Source organism: Taeniopygia guttata, chromosome 1 (genome assembly GCF_048771995.1).
Source record: "Taeniopygia guttata chromosome 1, bTaeGut7.mat, whole genome shotgun sequence".
Classification (NCBI taxonomy): Eukaryota; Metazoa; Chordata; class Aves; order Passeriformes; family Estrildidae; genus Taeniopygia; species Taeniopygia guttata.
Window position 1 is genome coordinate 76583009 of NC_133024.1, and position 21933 is coordinate 76604941.

Below are 21933 nucleotides of genomic sequence, written 5' to 3' on the forward strand. Positions count from 1 at the left end.
CAACAGGCAGCCCACAAGAACTTCCAGGTCTTTCTGCAGAGCTGCTGCTTAGCCTGCACTGAGATTTTTTTGCTGATTTTTTTTTAAGGTGCAATGCTTTGAATTTGTCTTTGTATCACCTTGAGAGGACACTGTGCTCCTGCGAGGCTCTTTCATTTACCCATCTGCAACTCAGGACAATACCTCTCACGGAATGTCACAGGCTGCACACAGTAGCCTTGTTAAAAAGCAAAATCCCAAACTAAATTTTGGATTTTTCATCTGGCTAGCTTAGGAAACCCTGGCCTCAGACAGGATTATTTTTAAATGAGAACTAAATTGAGAATCCTAAAATTTCAATTTTTCTTAAAATGAGGAACTATATAAGTATTAAGAAAAAATTTTCTTAATTAGGAAGAGGCTTTATAAACGGAAGAATATGAAAGATATTTTGATCCTTTTAAAAACATGAAGGGATTCTCTCTGATCCTCCAATACTTGTAAATGCTCCTTAGGAAGTTTAACTCTAACGAGCAAAAAGGGAAATCTCAAGTTTTAAGGGAAGAAATTCCACATGGCTTGTTACCATGTATAAGAAGAATCTTGCCAGAGCATCATTTTGCTAAGTAATAGTAAAATACAGCTTGAAAGATGTTTCTGCTCTTTGACTTCTGTACTCAATCAATCTCATTTTTTTCTCAGACTATAATACAGTTCTGCTTACTTATGAACACACTGAGGAAACACTCCATTTATGAATAAGTTCCTGTTCCTGAAGGAACAGGGCTACCTGTTCTGAAGCACTTCTGAAATGATTTTAAGTCTGCTAAAGCCAAACAATTCGTCCATATTGTTACTCTTGTTATTATTACTATTATTTTTTCTCCCCGATTATTACTTTTCCCTAATTATTACTTATTACTTATTACTTCTGAAAGTTATCTGAAAAATAGTAATTTTTTTTCAATATTTCATCACTTAGAGTACTACATGGTTAAGTTTAGAAAGGGTTGCACACAGGGAAAAAATGAAATTTGGCTTGGTTTGATCCTTCTGCAAGCTGTACAGGCTTATAATTTCACTCTTGGCTTACTGCTGTTCCATGGAAATACTGAGAGACGGAAATAAATTTGTGTAGGGTTCAATGACCTAGAAAAATCAGTATATTCTTTTTGCAGGGAGTGACTAACGAGAAAAAGAAAAAGGACATTCCAATTAAAAAAATGCATAATAATTTAACTCTGACAAATGGTCTGGCAGGAAAGCAGCGTCGGAAATTTCCAACAAAACTTTCCACCAGCAATAGTCACTAGAATTCCCAATCTTTATTAACTTTGAGCAGCTTGCATATTGCTTTGAGTAACATGCTACATTTCATGCTGGATCGTAACAATTAATGATTTTAAAAAGACAGCACAAAAATTGAAAAAAAATACAAACCACAAAACAACTTACACAGTCAAGTAATACTGTCATACAGCTTTACCATACACCAATTACAACACAAAAGAAAACAACTTTTGCTGTACAATTACACTTACAAACCAGGGGGTTTTCCAACATGAGTGCTGCCAATTGTGGTCTGTTCCTCTCTTCCACAACTACACCAGCAAATACATAGTGCAGACAGCTTTTCATAAGCAAGACTATTAACATTTTCATATAGGCTTCTTACTAGTAAGATTTACTGTAAAGCCTGCACAGATGGATCAGCAAAAGCACAAGGAGTGAAACTTAAGCCAGAAAAACACATGGACATGAGTCTGAGCCTGGTGTCAGTAAAACTACTTTCATTGTTATGGCATATTTGCTTAGGGAAACTGTAAACAGCAAAAAACAGTGAACACATTTTCATGATTTCTGGTGGAGTAATACCCTAAATCCAAGTCAGTTTTACAAAACAGCATATTTTTCTAACTCTAATAAGTAACACACATTAGTGTTCCTCCTGTCAACTAGAATAAGCTCCTATTTTGCTTTTATTCCAAAAGTGGTGTTGAGTTGATGTGCTAGCACTGTATTTAAAATACATGTAATACAGTAAATTCTCAAAATCTGGGACACCTCACAGTTTTTTTATTTCAGCTTTAGGGTATGAATAGCAGATCAGAAAATGATGATTGTATCCCTTATATCAGTAATTCTCCAGACTGAAACACAAAATATGAAAAAAACCCCAGCCCTTCCATGTATCTAAATTTTAATGTTTTTATGCTTACTTACTTCATTGAAGTGAACATCTTGCATTCCAACATCCTCCATCATTGAAGCCTCTTCATCTATATTTGGTGTGATTACTCTGAAGGCAGTACAACCTTGCCTGAACATCCCTGTCATTGAAAAAGAAATATAGACAAATTTAATTTTCTCCAGCAGGATAATACTGGGTCACTTTGTGATTCTGGATAAAACAGAAGCCATGTTTAAATATATCTATCACCAAATAAATAAAGAAATAGATCAGCCTCCCACTGCATGATTAAAATACAAGACCTTACATTTCTGTGAATGTACAAATGGGTTTTAAAAAACCCAAAACCATTAATATCTGGAACCTTACCTACCAAACTAAGTGCCTGAATTCTCATACTTCATCTTAAATTTGTGTCTAATCTACTCCACCCTAAGTTTAAGGTGCTCAAGGCAACTTTTACAGTATTTAATTAAACTGCCATGAAGTCATGCTGGACCTGAGTACAGGGACAGGACCTGGCACGTCATTTTTTTCCAGTCTGAACAATATGAATGACACTAACTGTAAAAAATTATCAAGGGATGGCAAACCAGATTATTCTACCCTATTTCAAGGGTCATCAGAATTCACTTTTACAAATAGCTGCTGGCACAGAATTTTTTTGTAAACAATTTTTTTACAAATTTTTTTTAAAGGTTTTTTTGCTGTTTTTCACAACAAGGTGAAAGTGCCTGAGCACTATTATCATTGACTGAACATCTGAAAATTTGTACAAATTTATTTTGACTCTTCTGGCAATGCCAGATTTCCCTAGAGGCAGTGAGAGACTGACTACTCATAGAAACAAGAATACTCACGGATAACTTCACTTTAGAAAGGATCTGGTTTGAGCTACTAGCAGCTCTGGTGCAAAATTAAAATTTTTACTTTCCAAAAATTTTACTTTGCCTTCACCTGAAATGCTGTCCTTTAGATATGCAAGTTTACTCTCAAATATCTGAGTTTGCTACCTGGTTAGGTCAGAATTTTTTCCCTAGTGGACACTGAAATACCTACAACTTCCTCAAGGAAACGATAGATTTTCCCAAACTCTAATAAAAATATATATTTTAATACATTAAAATAAGGTTTTGAAATCATACCTTTTCGTGTGAGATATTCTGCAACCAGTGCTGCTACATGGACATAGCACATTGCTGCCTAAAACAGAAACAGTAACAATCTTTCAAAATACAATTAAAATGGGACTATTAAAAACAAGGTATATAAGGAGAGCAACAGTACAAGACAATTTCTTCAGTTCTCCTTTTTGCTGCTTTGCAGGACATATTCTGTGACTACTGCAAGAATTCTCCACCTCATTTATGTAAAACAGTAATTCTGCAAGTGCAGTCCTTAAGCAGAGCACCAAGTGGTGTGGACAGCAGTTCACAATCTAAGAGTGACCCAAAGTCACAAATCACAAGGTAGGAACATCATGCTGTAATAAAAACAAATTGAACTCTTTTTAGGGGGGAGGTATTTTAAATGTTAAGCTATTAAAGATTCTATTCAACATTTGGTAGCCCTTCTGCTAACCTGTTTTGTCTGCTTTTTGGCTCCAGACCAAGAAAAATGCAGAAGAAAATGGTGACAGGCTATTTAAGAGCAGCAAGAGAGATCTAATCTGTTAATAGAATTTGAAGGAATTTGATTGGTGCAGTTTGGAAAACAGAAAAAAAAAAGAAGAGGGACAGAATAATTTTCAAATATCTGAGATTTTTTAATGGATTTGACACTGACGACTTTTCTCAAAAAAAAAATTCACATTCTTGTTTTATTAAAAAGGCTAAGGCTTTCAGCAAGGTAACTATCAGTTGAACAGCTCAAATATGGAGGCTGCACAAGCTCAAACAATGGAGGTGAAGGAAAATGTAAGAATCTGCCAGAAATTCTAACTCATACTTTGTATTGGGTTGAACTTGATGATTTGCAGACATCTTCATCTAGTTGCACAGTCAAAATGTTAAGATTTTAACAAAAAATTGAAAAACATAACTGAAAAGGACTAAAAGACTTGTCTTCTCAGATAGGTGAAGCTGTTCAGTTCAAGAGACAAACTAATAACAAAGTCATGTGCATGCCTTCTGTGTTGCTACCATGTGGAAGAAGAGAATTCCAGTACTAAGAACTGAGTTTGAAAAATAGCACCTTCTATTTCTTGGAGATCTTTACTTGCTTACATGATGTTCATTTTAACTGATGTTAATAAAATGCAATGATTTCATACAAAGCAATTTACTTTCAGATGGAAAAACCTTCCAGAAAGAGACAAAATGAATTTGTATCCAGTTAAAATGTCAATGTCTCATTAAGACATATAACAATCCCCAGTTATGCTTTTTGCTATAACTGAATATTTTAAGAGCACAGTAAAAACAGAAAGCTTTCCTTTTTTTAAAACAACACAAGAAATTATCTGTCAGTTTTAAGAACATTAGTCATTTTTTTAGTAAGCATTTGGAATAAAATCAAGCTAATTCTTCAAGTAAAGGCAACTGAAGGAGAATTCAAGGAGTGGCTTTAAGTGTTTAAACAAGTAATAAAAAAAGATATTTTTAAGCAAAAGGCCTTCTTCCATGGCTTGTGTTGTGCATTCCATTCTTAGTAGTGTGCCAGCTATAGCAGTTAAACATGTTCCTTACATTAAAACCAGAAATTACTAACAGATGTACTTGGGTAGGACAAAAACTTATCAGCTATTGAAACCAATCCAGCAACAATTCAAATACTGCTTAAAATACTTATGTTACATGCTAACAACTACATACAGTACATTCCCTTTCTATAAAGATAAGCTTAAGCTTATACCAGAGCTAAAATTAATCTGATTTTTTTTTTCTCTTACCTCTGAAAGATCTCCATTTTTAACATGGATCCTTGCCATACTGTCTAACCATGTCTTCCTCAGTTCAGGTGTACTTGCATAAGACTTTGCCAAGCTGTACTGGAGGTCTACAAGCATTTCTGGATCATTCTCATGTTCCTTCATCTGAGCCGTAGCCATCAGTACTGTACGAATCCGTTTGGTTAAATCCTTAACATCAGAAGGGAATGTAGTGTGCTAAAACATGGAAAAGTCAGGTTAACTACTGTGTTTTCATAGTCATTGCACAACAAAGTGATAAAGTATAACTGGAAAAGATGCTATAAAAGAGTCTTCAAGCATCCTTCCACAGTATGGAAATAGGAATAAAAACAGACCTTAATAATTCTGTCATTATTGGCACAATTGTTGATGATGGAAAGCGACTGCTGAAATCTAGTTCCTCCAATTCCAACCACATCGGCAATTAACTGGCTTACTGAAATAATAACCTTGACAGAAACAAATATCTTGTTAGTGCATATTTTATGAAACACCTTTGAGATGTATCTACGAGGCAATTACAAAAGAAGTTTGGTTCTTTTTAATTGAAAAACCATTCTCCTAAATAAAATAATGTTTGGGGGTCTTTTCCAATTACTTGTACAATAACATAGGCAAGATAAAACAGGCTTGTGTTTTATCAAGACACATGACCGACTGCTAGGTAAACTAGCCAGCAATCATTAAACTGGCAAACTACTGTTCCCACCTTCGTCAAGACATAAACTTTTCAAATTATTTGTTTTATTTTAGATTTCTATGTGCTTGTTGCTGCATTCTTTTCCTTCTTCAGATGCAACTGGATACAACATTTAACAAAAATAACATCTACAAAAGAGAATGTTTGCAGTGACAAATAAAATTTATTTCCTACAAAACACAGGGTTATCCAACTGTTTCTAAGCATTTCCTTGTAGTGAATATATTTTTATGCCCATCTTCTTACTCTTAGTACCAACTTTGATTGAACTCCAAATAAATTATTTTAAGTCTATCTGACAAGGCTTTGCACATTGGTATGCAACTGTGTATCTACAATATTAAAAAAGAAGAAAATATACTAACTTGCAGATGTGTTCGAACAAAAGACTTCTTCCCCGTGTAGTCAAAATTATTTCTCATCAAAAAGTACAGTAACTGTGAAGCTTCATTACGAATTGAACTCAGCTTGGAATTACAGTACTTCAGAATTTCATAGCACAGTGCAGAACACATATCAGCTCTACCTTCATAAAATGTAGAAGGAAACTGAGAAAAAAAGAGGAAAACAAAGAATTTACTTAGTAAAACTAGAGTCAGATCTTGATAAAATAAGCAACAGAAAAACAAATATATTCATATCCTCAAACTGTGGAAAGAACAAGAGTTACAGTAGTTCATGACACAAAACAATTTTTACAGTAAATCAAAGGACAAGCATTCCACACTGTTGAGATCAGATCAGTCCTTATTCTCCAATTTTTTTTTGGGATGTTAGTTCTTAAATTCTTACATAGGATATTGTTACGTAAAGAACTGGACATGTACTTGAAGATGGATTTTTAAAAACTTCTTACCTTGTAAATAAGTGCCCTTAAAGCACTGAATACATTTTTCAATGCTGTTTCGGACTGATTCTTTTGAAGGAAGCAGAGGTATACATCAAATACTTTCTTCATCAATGGATTATGTCCATGATCAGTCAGCAGTTGAGTCTTTAAAACAATAGCAAGAATTTAGGAGTTCTGTACAGCAATACATTTATACTACTCTAAGAACAGATAATCAAAAGCAGGACATTTAAAAAAATATAACCTCTGTGGCATTACCAAGATGTATAATAATACAAACATACATGAATTCTAACTAGGTATTTCTAACACTTCATTAATTTTGCTTATAAAGGAAGTGTTGCCTTCTGAATACTCACAGAACACAATTGGTTTTATCAGCTGTTAATTAAACCCATTACTATTAATAGCTTTTTGAGCTATTAAGACTTTGCTTACACTGGCTTTAGCAGCTCAGATGGGATTTTCTCATAGCAGTATCTCCTACTACAACATGATTCTACAAGGTCCTGCCCCTTTTGCCACTCACCTTGGTGCACTCGACTCTCCTTTGTCATTACTGCTTATATACAGGCCTCCAAAGGAGTGGGAGAGGGTGGGTTCAGACTGGATATATGAAGAGCTTTTTCTACAGTGAGGGTGCTGAGGCAATGGGACAGGTTGCCCTAGGAAGTAGAGGATGCCCAATTCCTTGGAAGGTTTTTCCAAGGCCAAACTGGATGAGGCTTTGAGCAACCTGGTCTAGTAGAAGCTGTCTCTGCCCATGCAGAAAGGTTGAACTAGATGATCTCTGAAAGTCCCTTACTATCCAAACCATCACATGACTCTGACTTTATGTATTTCAGTGCAGTTGATTACATAAAAGCTCCTGATTGTACTACCTGTTTTGTTTGAATCTTTGAGACTGTTCTGGCATACTCTTGCCTACCTTCTCAATATACAACACACAAATAACCTTGAAACGATTGTCATTTCAAGCATGATGGGCTGATAATTACAGGATAATTAGCATTCATTCCTCTTTAAATCTTTATAGCTAGGTATCTTAATTTTCAATTCTGTCACCAGGTCCATGGACTGAACTGGCTATAAACTCTACAAATTCAATTACCAGGAAAAGGAATCTCATTGTAAATAAGCTCATGTTTTCATAACTAGATTAAAGATAAGACACTAAATTTGACTATTCAAGCAAAAATCTGGATACACTGCTTCAACTAGAGGAGAAACAAGCTAGAGTTATCATCTCTCCTTTTTATGGCTTCGATTTTAAAGTCTGGAAAACCTCACAAAAACAGCCAAGAGGGGTAAGTAAGTGGGTGTGCTATATAAAGATTCCACAGGAGAGCTACAGCAACCGATACAACTAAAAGAAGTCTTATTACTGGACAAATGGAAAAAAAGTTACAGAAGAGGAACACACAAATCACTATTAAGGAGTGCATTACTATAAGAAGCAGCTAAGTTCAATATGAAAGTCTGAGAGTGTCCAATTATGGTTTTGCCATAGATCTCTCACCTCACATGGCCTTTTTAAAGCCACTTTTAGCACTAATATTAGGTAGACACTAAAGCTCCTAGAACAATTTTTAAGTTAGACTGAGGAAGGAGCTTTTCCCACAGATTACTGCTGGTGTATGATGTGTAACTGAAGCCAAAGCATTTTGCTGTGAGACATTATCAGTTTTACACGAAAATAATAAAATACAGTGCTAGAGAACCTAAAAATAGCAATGCTATTTAACTAGACTATAAAAATGTAATTTAAAAAATAGCTTTTAATAGTATTTATTCTCAAAGATACTTAAGGGAAAAGTTAACACCAAGTTATGAACAAACCTTAAATGCCATTGTGAATAATGATAGAGTGTCCAGAATTGTAATGCAAACTTCGGTGGCAATATTTGCTTCAAGTAAAGACTGGTGAAGGACATCTGCATCTGAATGGCCATAGCCTACAGAAATTCAAAATGAAGTGTAAGTGCTGGATACACTAACTTAAATGTTGCTTATTTCCAAAAGACTTGCGGAAATAGGAAAAGATTAACAAGTAGAAAGCCTGACAGAAGTTAGTATTCAATACAGGAAAATAATTCATATGCATTTAAATAGTTTCAAATATGGTCATACAATTATTCTAACATAATTTGCACAGGACTATAAAATATATTAAGCAAGAATTTCAACAATAGAAGCATTAAACATCAGTTAAAAACTATGTGATATTTCATATATATGTGCATGTAGACACACATGTATATATATATATATATATATATATAGCTACACAGTTTTATATATATATACACACACACACACACATATAATGGTAAGTACTGCAGTAGGATGAAGTTACAGCTGAAAATATGTATTTTGGCAATTTAGTGATGTTACAATGGTCTCAAAGTTAATCACAAGTCAACCAGGATAAAAATACAAAATAGTAAGAGTTGAGGGAATACAATCCTGTAGTAATATGCAGTTTACCACCCAAGTAATGAATTCTGCTCTTGTAGCAATACAGTGCAATACCTCCATATTTAATAAAAACATTCTATCACTCTGGCTCCATAGTGAATTTTAATAATTTTAAAAACATGTCCTGGCTCAGCACTGATAATAATGTGTCACTTATGTTCCCTAACACTGGTCATGGAGCACCAGATTGACAAACGTGACCAGGCTGCTTTATAAATGTTTGGTCTGTGTCATGTTTAAATGTCAGATTTACAGACAACTTAGCATCACTAAATCAATGACAAGGATTAAAAACTTGTTGAGATTAAGAAAGGAACAGAAGAAATGCCAAACCCTTTTGCAATGACACCTGGCCAATTCCTTCTGCACCTTCTTGCTTCCTTGTCTGAACTACACATGTATACACATAACCACCAGTTTCTTTAGATTTATATGTTCTTTCTTTAAGCACAAAACTATACTGAAGTTTCTCAGAGATTAAAGGTAACATAACAGTATTTCAGTTCTATTTCTAGCTTAGGTGGTTAGAAAGGGAGAAAATAAGTTTATAATTTACACTAATAGACAACTATCTTGCCGAAGAATCTTGATTTTAGAAACAAGTAAAGCAACTATTTCCACCAGACACTTCCTTATGTTTACACAAAATATCTGCAAGATTATTCAAGCTCTGAATGCTACTTTGGATACATGATAGAGGCAGACTGACAACTAAACAAAACTGGAAGTTAACAACACGAACAAAGATATAAAAATCAATTTCATACTTGATGTGGTTTTTACAGCAACATATTTTCGATTTGTAAAACCTTGGTCAATACAATGTGTAATATCCTGATATTTATTAACTGTCCATTTAAAAAACCACCTATTATCAGTTTAGACAAAGTTATCTGAATAAGACACCTTCCTTCATAATTTCCTTCAGTTGGAAAAGAATGGAAAGTTTCTTTTTACATAAGCATGCATTTTTAAAAATCTTTCAGCTCATTGTTTCCTAAAAAATCAGTAAACATTGCCAAGTTCTGAAAGCATGAAATCTCTTTGCACAGGTACATGTTATATGTTCCTCAGAGTTTTTTCTTTTTAACCAGGCTTTATCTGCAAAGTATTATACTGTACCAAATGTGTAGCCACATAGTGTAAAGGCTTTCTTTTGTGTATCAACAACCATGGAAAAATTATGATGATACAGCAGTAGCAGACTGATTGCAAGGAAAAAACGTAATTTCCACATACTTGTCTGACATTTTAAAAGCAAGCAATTGCATTCTTACATTTAAACAGATGTGTTAATGCATTTATGAATAGAGAGGTTTTGTGGGATTTTTTTTTCTCACTTTTACCCAAGACAATGTGGTAAGCCTTGAGCAATTAGGTTGAGTTTTGCTTTGTATTACAGAAAAAGAGCTAAAAGATTTTAAGGGACAGTTAGATATGCTTTGAGAAATCAAAGAATGAACACAGTGAAAATACAGTTAACTCAAATAATTGTTTTACTGCACACAACTCTTTTCAATACCAGTGTTGTATTTTACTGAATTAGTCAACCAGTTTCATTGTTTTTTGAAGCTGAAATTTCAGAAACAATGCTTTAGAATACTTTACATACAGTATATTGCATTTTAGAAGCAGAATGTTTAAAAAGATAGGCCACAAGCAGATTTAGTTTTCAGTACAGCAGTCTATACAAGCTGACTTCAACCTGATTAAATCTTACCATTGTCTACAGAAATTCCAAGAATACTTGATATCTTTCTCACACTGAAAACAGAAAAATCACTTCATTATTAGACGCTTTTTCACTTCCAGACAAACTAAATCATGGGCTCACAATCTTTGTAGAAATTCTAAGAAACTTATTTCTCCTTAGGGGATGTCAAAACATGGAGATATGGTCAGAATACATATATTTAATTTTAGACTAGTAGTTTATAAGACCATGTAGGAGAAAAAAATTGAAGCTTAATAAAAAAAAAATAGGAAAAAAAAGTAAATTTTGTAACTATGAGCAGCACAAGTTTGAGGTGTACGTAACCAGAAGAAAATATTAAAATACAGTTTTAGAACAGACTGTAGTTAACCATGCTCCATGTTATGACACCACCCAGCAGTGACTGTTCTATCACAAAGCAGAGAACAGACCATCGACTGCTTCCAGCTATTCGCTTCACCTGGAACAGTAAAAGTCATTGGGATGCACTGGTGTGGCTCTGGGACCTGTGTCTGGTGTTGTGGTACTGGTTGAGGATGACAGCTGTTATCATGTAATGAAACTTACTGTGGTTAAAAGTGAGAGAGTTATCCAGGCTGCTCAGCTGCTGCAATCTGGCATGCATCATTCCTGTTCTGTTACGGGAAACAGGCAATGTCTGAGATTTTCGATCATGAACTATGGATCCTAACCCCTCCTGGTTCCTGCAAGATGGGTGAAATGGGATAGAAGCAAAAGTTAGACATGTCAAACTGCAGCAAGATAGGAAGTGCTGTTAGTTAAGCACAAGAAGTTTTATAGAAGGAATTATAATGCAACCTATTCACTGTTTTCTTTATAAAACAAAAATAGGTAGCTTTAAAAAAAGCACCACAGCAAACTCTTTCTCAAAACCTCAAAGCATGAAAGCAAAAGCACACAAGCAGCCACTCTTGAAGGGCTAAATTTACTTCAAAGCTTTTGAAAAAAAAAAGTATTTGAAAACATAAATATTCTGAAAATATTCAGAACCCAAAACTGAATCCTCTATTTTGATTGCAAAAAAATTAGCAAAAAAGTTAGGACACACAGCAGTAAAATTAGAAAGCACACATGCAACAGGAGAGCAGGAATTAACTGAGATAGCATCATATACTTCTTACCCAAGCAGGAAGGGAGAAGAGCCATAGACTTTGTTAAATTTGCAGCAATCAAATGAAGAAAACAGAAAAGTGATCTGTGTTAGCAATCAGTACAGGCTAACTTCCTATTGTGTACCACCACCAGAGCTGATGAAAAATGAAAACCAGTGCCTGAACTGCAAATTCCCTGTTCCCTTTTGTTCTCTGTCATTTGTGTATTTTAACAGTACGTGCATTGACTGTGATATGCTTCAGTGTAGTGACAATGTGAAAGACATGAAAGTTACATTTATTGGGAAAATTCACAACACCAGATGGTCAACATTTTCAACACTAACATGCAGCACAGAGACCAGGTGATCAGTAAACAAAAAAGAAGTGCAGTAGTGTTCTCTACAAACTCATCAGACAAAGCAGTTGGAAGAACTTTTACAAAAAGCCTGAAAATTATAGACTCCTGTACATCCAGAGTTTGACATACATTTGAACACAAATATTACAATCAAAACTTTAGGAAAGCCAGATTTATTTTTTACTTATGTTATGTGAACAATTTTTTTCCCCCCAGAAATATCTCCAAGGAGATAGTCGAGTCTGTAGAAGAAGATTCACATTATCTAAACTAAAACCAAAAAAGGCTAACATTATAGTTCGAAAATATTACCATCCAAAGTCAGCAACAACTTTCTCAGTGAGTTCAAAAGGGCCAGGATTTTAACCACACCAGTTTAATTGTAACACTATTACCATGTCAACCACAGTGTTAGGCCTAAAGAAGCTGCTATCTTTTACTCCATTAAAAAACACTTTGTATTAAAAAAAATAATGCAAAGATATTAAAATAAATTAATACAAGTTTCTGACTCCCACAGATTTTCTTTGGACTTCAAATTTAAAAACAGCAGAATGCTCATTACTCACCTTCAAGTAAAACCACTATATATAGGAAATTTCTAAAACATTTCAGTTTACGTGGTTTTATGGCCAACTGAATAAACAAAACATTGTAAAATTTCTTCCCCAAAGACATTATTTCAAGGAAAAAAGATAACATTTAAGGAGTGGCTTCTGAAGTCATCATTAAAAAACAGCTCACAGATCATTCTTAAATAAATACCAGATTTCCATACACGATGCAGATTTGTTAATATGGTAGCCAGTTACTTACTTCGAAATCTTATGCATCATTTCACAGTAACTCTTCTACTTGTACAATTTGCTTGTTACTGAGGTTCAAGGCATATCTTACACACTGTAATTATTAATGAACAAGACAGTGAAATTTAAATTCCACACAGTACCTGGCTATGTATCGTTTTCCCATGTACTGGAACTGATGTAAGCACACTCTGCAAGGAACACAAGTCAGAGAAGCCACACTTAAAAAAACCTTTTCTAGATTTATGTACACTGGAATTATTCAACAATTATTGTTAACTTTAAACTCTTACATCATGAAAGTTCATTATTTCTCCCAGCCTTACAATTCCCTTCCAAACCCCAAGCCCAGAAAAGGTAAATGTGTCTGTTACCTACAAATGGACAAAAAGACAGGGCAACTAACATAGAAGAGGGAAGCAAAGGGATAACCAGACACTGCCTATTTACATAAATTTTGTAAATTGTGTGCAAGTGTTCAAAATATGGGCAAAATATTTTGCTTCCCCTCACACTAGCCTAAACTCACTTGGTTACAAACTGGCTTTTTTTGTTTTGTTGGGTTTTATTTAAGGTCTCCAGATTCCAGGATAACAACAGGGTTTCTGAAAGAACTATTTTCAAAAGGGAATATGCTTTTATAACAAGATGATGACAAAGACAAATTAACAACAAAAAATTTTCATTAAAAAAAGTAATCTATTACTGGTAAGTGCACAACACTAATGACTAATTAACTAGAAGTCATTTTAAAATCAAGAGAAGCTGTGTGAGAAGCGGTTAAAATCAGCTGTAATACTGATTTTATTTTACTCTTTTCACAAGGTAAACATTTATTCCAATAATACAGAAAACACCACAACATCCCTTGTTCCTCCAGTAAGATGTTCTAAAAGTTCTTTAAAGTGTAAAGCCAAAATGAAAGCCAGTTTTCAGGCTCTGTCTTCCATATGCCAGCTGAGAATGAGAGAAAAGACTGACTCATTGCCTCTTCAACTCAGCTTCATTTTTCACTGAGACCTTGAGCAGCTTAGCTGTCTCCAACCTGCCAAGACAGAATAGTCTGGGGGAAGGTTTGCCTTCCCCAAACTTGTCATTGTGAGCACAAAATAACCTCAAGTCGCCCTTCTGAGGTCTTCTTGTCTTTTAGACGAGTGGACTCATAGCGGAATAGTGGATTCATCCTGTACCTATTCCCTTAGGGAATAGCAGAGGACACATGAGGAACGTTAGAGCATGGTTCTGAAGTTATGCAATTCCATTTTGCTATGCAAACATGTATTTGCTATTTAACAGGTGATGTTACAAGACACAGTTTAATGCAGAAGGGTATCAAGACAGTTGGCTCCTCCTCCATGAGCACGGCAAAACTCTGAGCACTACTTGTTGTTCAACAACCTCCTGAGATCCCTTCTGCATAGCCTGATTCCAAAGACTATCATGGACTTGGACAGACATACAATTGTGGACATCAAGTTAAGGACTTCTAAATAGATCAGGACAATATTATTAAAAAAAAACCCAAAAAACAAACAGCCAAAAAAGCATTTACACATGCTTATATCTACACTCATGTTGTTCACAGAACAGTAAAACATACAGCTGCATGACAAGCACAACAAAAACTTACTCAGTAATGGTGAAAAAGTCCATGAGTTCAGATTTTGTAGCCTTGTTCCAATATGTAAACAAAGCATCTAGGAAAATGAATAACAATTTAAAATATAACAATTGCTATTTGAAGTATTCCTTAAACCTGATTATACAAATGCTCATATCAATTCTCCAAATGAGCTTCTGCAATATGATGTTACTTAATTAACCCATAATATTCACATCCAATTTCATATTTTACATAGTAATAGTTGTGTAGCCTGTGGTGCCTACAGCTCTATAACAATGTAAGACTTCAGTGTATTTCAGACTGTTAGTCCAATAACTTGCTTCTTTACAGATGGGTCTCAGCATTTTTTTTTAATTAAAATTAATTTTTTTTTTGATCACAGACAGGGATGGTTCCAAGATGTATGATCCTAACAAACAAGTAAGATGTGCCATTCATCCCTATTTCTATACCTCTGCAACCTTCTGCAGGATAACACGACTCTTTCAAAAATTCAATGGATCATCTCACAAACATCCCAGGAGAATGAAGAAGTACTAACATCCACATATTCCAGAAGTGGAAATATACACAACAACCAAATAATTTGGTTCCTTGTAATACAGCAAGTTCTGCAGAACAGAGGAATGAACTAGCCCAAGGCACTTTTACAGAACAAAGAATTATTCTTCACCTCTGTTTTCCAAATCAAACTGTACAATCGCACACAAATATTCAATTTCTTAAAAAGTCTTTTAGCTGACTTCACACTTTTAATAAATAACGAGTACTTAAAGTTTACAAGGTTTCAATCAGAGTTTAGTTTGAGTGATCACACATATTTGTAAAATGCAGCACATCATGGTACCTACATCTAAAATGCTCTGCTGATTTTGAAAAGTTATTGAAATAACAGGCATAAATCCAGCTAATGTCTTTGAATTTATGAAAAGCAGGAACTTATAAATTTATAAGCAAGAATTTATAAAAAGCAGGAATGAGGAACTACCTACCGTCTGACATGCTTCTTAAAATATGAAGGAAACACATGAGTAGACTTTTGATCTCTGCTTGGTCAAGTTTGTCATATCGAACAACAGAACTTCCTAAAGTGCTGCTCTGTTGGTTCTGAAAAGCAAACAGATGTATTTTGGCTGAAGAGTTCTTAAACTGATAACAAACAAATTTGTTTTCAATTGCCTTAATAATTCCTGCAGCAGAAAAAGGATCCCAGAATGGAGACAAAGGTGTTTCATGTAGAGACAGGTCACTAAAATACACATCACACACACCAAGTATACCAAATTAAGCCTCTTTGCTTTGCTTGTTTTTACTTCCGTCTAGGTATAATTTTTTTTTCCCCTAGGAACAAAAGGAAAAGTCACCTAAGAGTGATTATTAAACAAGCTAATTATACCTAGGTACTCACATTGCAGAAATCAAGCCCCCCCTTCTATTTAGATTGAATACTTGAAAACCAAATGCTATTGTTAGGTGGGACATATATGCTCCTTTGCTTTTCTAGAGACTTTCTGCTAAACTGTATACAGGACTGCCTCTACAAAATTCATTCCATTTAAAGATCTCAAACAAAATTCAAAGACCCTAAAGAAAAATATACATGAAGGGCATGTATATGCATTAATATTATGCATTCTGGAAGATTAACTACTAGTAAATAACTTTCTCTTGCTCTCCCCTCCTCCCTCAACATATAAACAAACAAACCAACCCTCTCCCTGTTTCAGTTTTTGATGTAATTCCTACACTTGTGGGAAGCTTATCAGCAACCCACATTACCATCATCTATGCAAAAAGAAAAAAGCTCTATAATTGGTCTTTCAAAATGTACACCACTGAACAAAATTGAAAAATAAAAATTTAAAAATATATAAATTGAAGTTTGAGCGAAGACTAGTAAAAGAATAATTTGCACAGTCAAGTGTTAAAAAATCCTCAGTCTGAAGCTTTTATAGATATACTGTATAAACTTTTGTTTAAAGTACAAATTATGCCCTTTATAGTGCCTAATTCTCACATCCACTATGACACTTTTGCAAATGGAAAATGAACCAGACATTTAGTAAGTTTTCTGAAAAGTCAACAGTCTGGTAAAATTGATCTGTACAATTCTTACTATAAAAAATTTACAAATACAAAGGTAGATTCAAGGTAGAAAAACACTTGGTTTCACAAACGAAGCAAGAAGTGACATTAGAGCAAACCTTTCCTGGAATACTCCCAGCTGAAAGCAGAAGACAACCATGAATGAACATTTCACAGCAATCATTGACTGCTGAGCCCTTTTTATGCAGTCTGTTGTATTAAAGAATTCCTGTCCTAAACCAATCTGTGTAAATCTGGTACCAGTAAATGTGTGAATCACACACTAGCCATTGAATGGATGCACAGTAAAACTGAATGTGAAACTACGATAAATACTAGCCAAAAGTTACTGCAATTTAGGAGGAGGTGGATGCCTCTATAAGCCTGACTATTGCAGATTCTAAAGCCGTCAAAAACTGTTTATTTTTGAAATATCTCTGGTGAACAAGGAGGTGCTACTCTACAGCTTTTTGGATGCCTTAACAGAGCAGGCAATCAATGGGTGACAGAAACAGAATTGTTTCCTACACTTTAAGAAACTGCCCAGAGCACTAGATAATATTGCCACTAAGACTGTTGAAGATGCACACAGATAAAACAGGACTATAGCTACTCAGAAGCTTCGTTTAGAATCATGTCAATAACCTATAAAGTATACACATATTGAAATAGAAACTGATATATTTCCAGTCTATTCTGATTCCACAAGCATAATGCTACAGATTATTCTGAAAGAAAATTAGAACAAAAACATGGCTTTTCACTATAACGATATCAAGCAATGAGCAAAAACTTGGAGATAACATGCACTGAACAACTGATCTACTAGAAATAAAATTCAAAAAGCAACAAATAAGAAGCCAGGATTAAGTATTATTTGGGGAACATATCAGCATGCAAAACATAAATCCTCTGTTACCTAAGTTGGCAGACCAGAGTAGAATTTTCAAAGGATGTTGACTCCTTTGAAAACCCTTTTACTTGGTGAAAACACTACAGATTAGTAATTAACAACATGACAACTAAGTAATAGATGACAGCATTGCCATTTAGCAACAGTGTATACCAAGATATTTCTTTATTACCTTGGTCAATACCAAAGAAGAACTTTCAGTTCTATCAAAGACCCCAAGACTCACATTCTGCAGTTATTGAAACTGATTGGATTTTTTATACTTGAACTAGATCATGTGCATGTACTCCAGGTCTGACATTTGAATATAACATATTTTACATAGTCAAATTGCATATATTGGGTTTGAGATTCAACTGTTGCAAAGAAGCAGCAAAACTACTGACCACACACTTCACTCAGAAGCTTAACTATACCAAGCACAAAAACCAGATACTTCTTGTAACTGAAGAGAGAAAGTAGTATGCAAAATTTTCTCTGGCAAAGCTGGGATTGTCAGAAGTGAAAAATCCATAGTAACACGGTTTTTCTTTGGAGGGTGAGAATTTTCTTCTTCTTCTCCATTTGGGCGCAAAGCATGAGCAGAGTGCCTTCTGAGAAGCTTCTCCCTCTGCCCCACGAAGGCATGTCAGAGTCAAGGGGAAAAAGTCAACATGTTGTGACTTGCACAACGAGAGCTAAGAAAATGAAACGTGGTCAATATTGACACAAACTCTAGAAAAACAGGACTGAATACCTCATAGCTACTGCAGCCAGAGCTCCTAATTTGTAACAGCTTTCAAGTGAAATGGTTTAGAAAAGTCAAACTAAGATAAAAGAAATCACCCAGAGGAAGCACAAAAACTGTTTTTTCAACATTTTAAAATGCCAAGTGTATTGAGCATAGAAAGGGATGGAGTGACAGTCTCCACAAAATCGAAGAAGTTGCTCTAACTGGAGTTCAATCCTCTCAAGCAAAATTCAATACACTTCATCTAATGCCTTTCTTTAGCAAAGGAAATAACAACTGCTTGCTTTTGTCTCTATATTGAAAATCTGTTTGCATTTTTTTTTGTGAAATAGCTCGGTAAATGCAATGCAAAAGGAGTTCACAAGATAATTATTTTGCCAAAGATTTATATAAAATACTGCTTTGAAGTTATTCTAGAAAGCCCATTCAACACTGGATATCAGAGAAGCTAACTTCTATGAGACTTAGGATGAAATCTTAGAAATACACTTTTAGGATTTATCTTGGTTTGTTTTTGGTTACCTTGTCAAGAGAATTGCTCTTGTCACTGTGTCTTTCTGGGAGACTGTTTCCTGAGTCTGTGCTTATAAGAGAGCCTCTTGAGTCAGCATTCCTCACACTATTAATATTTGGAGTTGATGTGGTGTATGGGGAAGCTAAAAAAAAACAAACCACAACCTCAAACAACATAAAAATCTCAAACACATACAACAAGCCAATCCATAGTTCAATCAGACATTTAAAATCACTGTATATTTTTTAAGAAGGCAAATAATTAATTCCACTTAGTTATTTTTAATGAGGACAAACTTATTCTAGAATTTCAGCAAAGTATATATGCGTCTTAGGGTGACTAAGCACATACACACAAACTTATGTACAACTATGTAGATGCATGCATAAAAAACATATGTAGCAATACATATACACTTCCATGAAGAAACATAAAAAAAAAAAACTTTCCCATTTTTCATATCTTAACTGTCACCTTTTACAGAGAAAAAAAAGCAGCCCTGCTCCAGAAAAGTTTTAGTTTCATATAGAAGAGCAAACCCCAAAAGATCCCAAAAGACAGATTTCATGTACAGAGTGAAAAAATAAAACAGTTCCTCTTCAGTTATTTCATTTTACTTTTTTTTAAGTGCTTACCAATGCCAGAGATAACACCAAACAGATCTTTAGGAAGGTTGTTATCCAATGTGTTTCCTGACTTCTGTGGTGTTACTAACTGACTTGCAGTCGGCAAAATCTGCACATCATCCTTTGTGCTCTGTTTGGAAAAGAGAGGAAAATGTGATTATTTTCCTATATTAAGGACTTAGTGAATATGACACATCTTCTAGAGAAATATTTGTTAAGTATTTCTTCCTTAACATTTGTTTGAAATAAAAGTAATTTGAGTGTTACATTCTTGTTTAATGTAACACATTACAATTATTTCAAACACCCAAATATTTATCGTGTTGGAAGAGTTTAGGAGATTTTTTTTCTTAATACTAAATGGAACACAATAAGATAAGGACAGGAGTAAAATAAATGAATAATTAAATCTTAGATTCAATAACTGTGCAACCATATCAATATATACCCTTCACAAATTACATTCTAATTAATTCTCCTGCAGCCCTCTTGCACTATAGCTCTTTCAAAATCACACTCCTTTAGGGTTAAGTTCTTCTCTAATTTCTAGAAAATTAACAATCTTTTTGTGGTCCATTGTGGTTTCAGTGTTGGACTGCATTGAAAAATTGCAGAATTCTGAAGCTTATGAAGCTCACTTTTTGCCAGGAGTATGCAGTGTTTCATATAGAGGTTACAAATAAATTACGATAAAAACAATTCAGAATACCAAACAGAAATTGTCACTCACATTGCTGGAAGGGTTAACAGGAAATGGAGACACATCCTTCACATTGATCCGCTGAACATTTTCTATGAGCAGACCAAAGAGTGGCAAATACATAGTAGCTATTCTTGCTTGATGGCCCTAAATAGAGTTCAACAGTTCATTAAAAAACTACAGTTTTAATTTTTTATCACCGACTAGTTTTAATCTATTCACCTCTAAATTGCAAAAAAAAAAAAAAAAAAAGCACTTAATAAATATTTGCCAAGCCAGAGATCACATTCATAAATTCATAAATGGCAAAAGCAGTGATCATCACTGTATTTCATTTTAATTTACAGAAGATCAGCAAATGTTATTTACTGTCTGAATATAATAGAGGAAAACTCCAAAATGAATGTCATTTCAGCCAAGACTAATCAAGTAAATTAATATTATGTTAGCTTGATGAATTAATGAGATCTTCCATTACAATTTTTTGGCTTCTCCACAGCACTGCTGACGTTAAAAAGAGTCAAAAAATTAAAAATCACTCAAAATCTACCACCATGACTTGAAGTTTTCTTAAACCCATTTCATAAATAATAGATGATGGAAGGACAGCTACAAAATTTTAAGAGCTAATATTTAATGAAATGAAGAGCTTAAAACATACTTGTAAAAATCTGATTACTATAAGCACAGCAGTTGTAGTACACTGTGCTAAAATACAAACCCTCGTATAATTATATTAAGAGGTGCTTTGTCATTTTATTTGCTAAAAAGATGGAATTTGCAGATTGGTCTTGATACAGTTTTCATCACAGTCTGGGCAGAAATGATTTTGCTAAAATTTAACAAGGGTTTACTCTACGAAAGAAGAAACTTTCTGTATGTGTGCACACCTAATCTTTATTATTTTGTACTACTGGCATAGCAATAGACTTACCCTGGTAGCATATCTATCATCAAAAGAATGCTTTATCATCAAATTCTTGAGCACACTGATGGCAATCTGCCGCACATCTCTGAACTCTTGTAAGGCATTGCCCACCTCCCTTAGGAGCAGCCCAACCAAGAAGTGATTTTTACAGAATTCATCAGTTAATGAATAGTCCAGCTGAAGGTCTGGAAGTAAAATACGAATTTCACATAAGGAATAGTTTCATTTAACTCAATTTATCAATCAACATAAGGCTGAACTAAAACCCAGCACATCAGACACAGCAGTCACACTCCTCCCTCTTCAAAGTACTTTCTGTGTAATAAAAGAATCCAGTTTATTTATGTACTGAGTATATATCTTTAGGGAAACTTCAGCTTGAAGGACTCATTTATTAGAACATATATATGTTTACAATGTCAGCTGAGGAGGTGTCCAAGAATTTCTCATGTTCACTGTCATTGCTCAATACAGTACTTTGATCTTCCAAAGAACTTTCTCAGTAAGGCAATCCCTTAAGTCAGAAAGAAGCACATCTGAGACAGCACAGCCATTATACAGACATTCTACAGGCATTCTTGTAACATACTTAAGAGCCAGCCACATCACCTGAGATATCTTTTGCTCAACACAGCAAAACAGAGCCAGAAACACTTTTTATAAAGGTCTTCTTTCCTGGCTGAACTCCTAGCTCCCCAGAAGCATTTTATA

General features: G+C 34.4%; 1 protein-coding gene across 13 annotated transcripts in view; it reads right to left on the minus strand.

Moving 5' to 3' along the window:
* The window catches only part of DOCK9 (dedicator of cytokinesis 9), a 113184-nt gene that overhangs the window by 10537 nt on the left and 80714 nt on the right, over nucleotides 1-21933 (minus strand). For 5 of the 13 annotated variants that reach the window (XM_030276440.4, XM_072931427.1, XM_072931408.1 and 2 more), the window contains 15 exons: nucleotides 21229-21407; nucleotides 20325-20441; nucleotides 19604-19724; nucleotides 18977-19110; nucleotides 15719-15833; nucleotides 14733-14799; nucleotides 13246-13293; nucleotides 11391-11527; nucleotides 8471-8586; nucleotides 6638-6775; nucleotides 6147-6329; nucleotides 5417-5530; nucleotides 5061-5276; nucleotides 3316-3373; nucleotides 2203-2309 (listed from right to left, as the gene is read on the minus strand). In XM_030276440.4, coding sequence (XP_030132300.1) covers nucleotides 2203-2309; nucleotides 3316-3373; nucleotides 5061-5276; nucleotides 5417-5530; nucleotides 6147-6329; nucleotides 6638-6775; nucleotides 8471-8586; nucleotides 11391-11527; nucleotides 13246-13293; nucleotides 14733-14799; nucleotides 15719-15833; nucleotides 18977-19110; nucleotides 19604-19724; nucleotides 20325-20441; nucleotides 21229-21407 — 1850 coding nt within the window. Of the gene's footprint in view, nucleotides 1-2202; nucleotides 2310-3315; nucleotides 3374-5060; nucleotides 5277-5416; nucleotides 5531-6146; nucleotides 6330-6637; nucleotides 6776-8470; nucleotides 8587-10829; nucleotides 10874-11390; nucleotides 11528-13245; nucleotides 13294-14732; nucleotides 14800-15718; nucleotides 15834-18160; nucleotides 18335-18976; nucleotides 19111-19603; nucleotides 19725-20324; nucleotides 20442-21228; nucleotides 21408-21933 lie in introns of those variants that run through there. The other 8 variants (XM_030276497.4, XM_012569606.5, XM_030276487.4 and 5 more) reach the window with 5 other exon arrangements.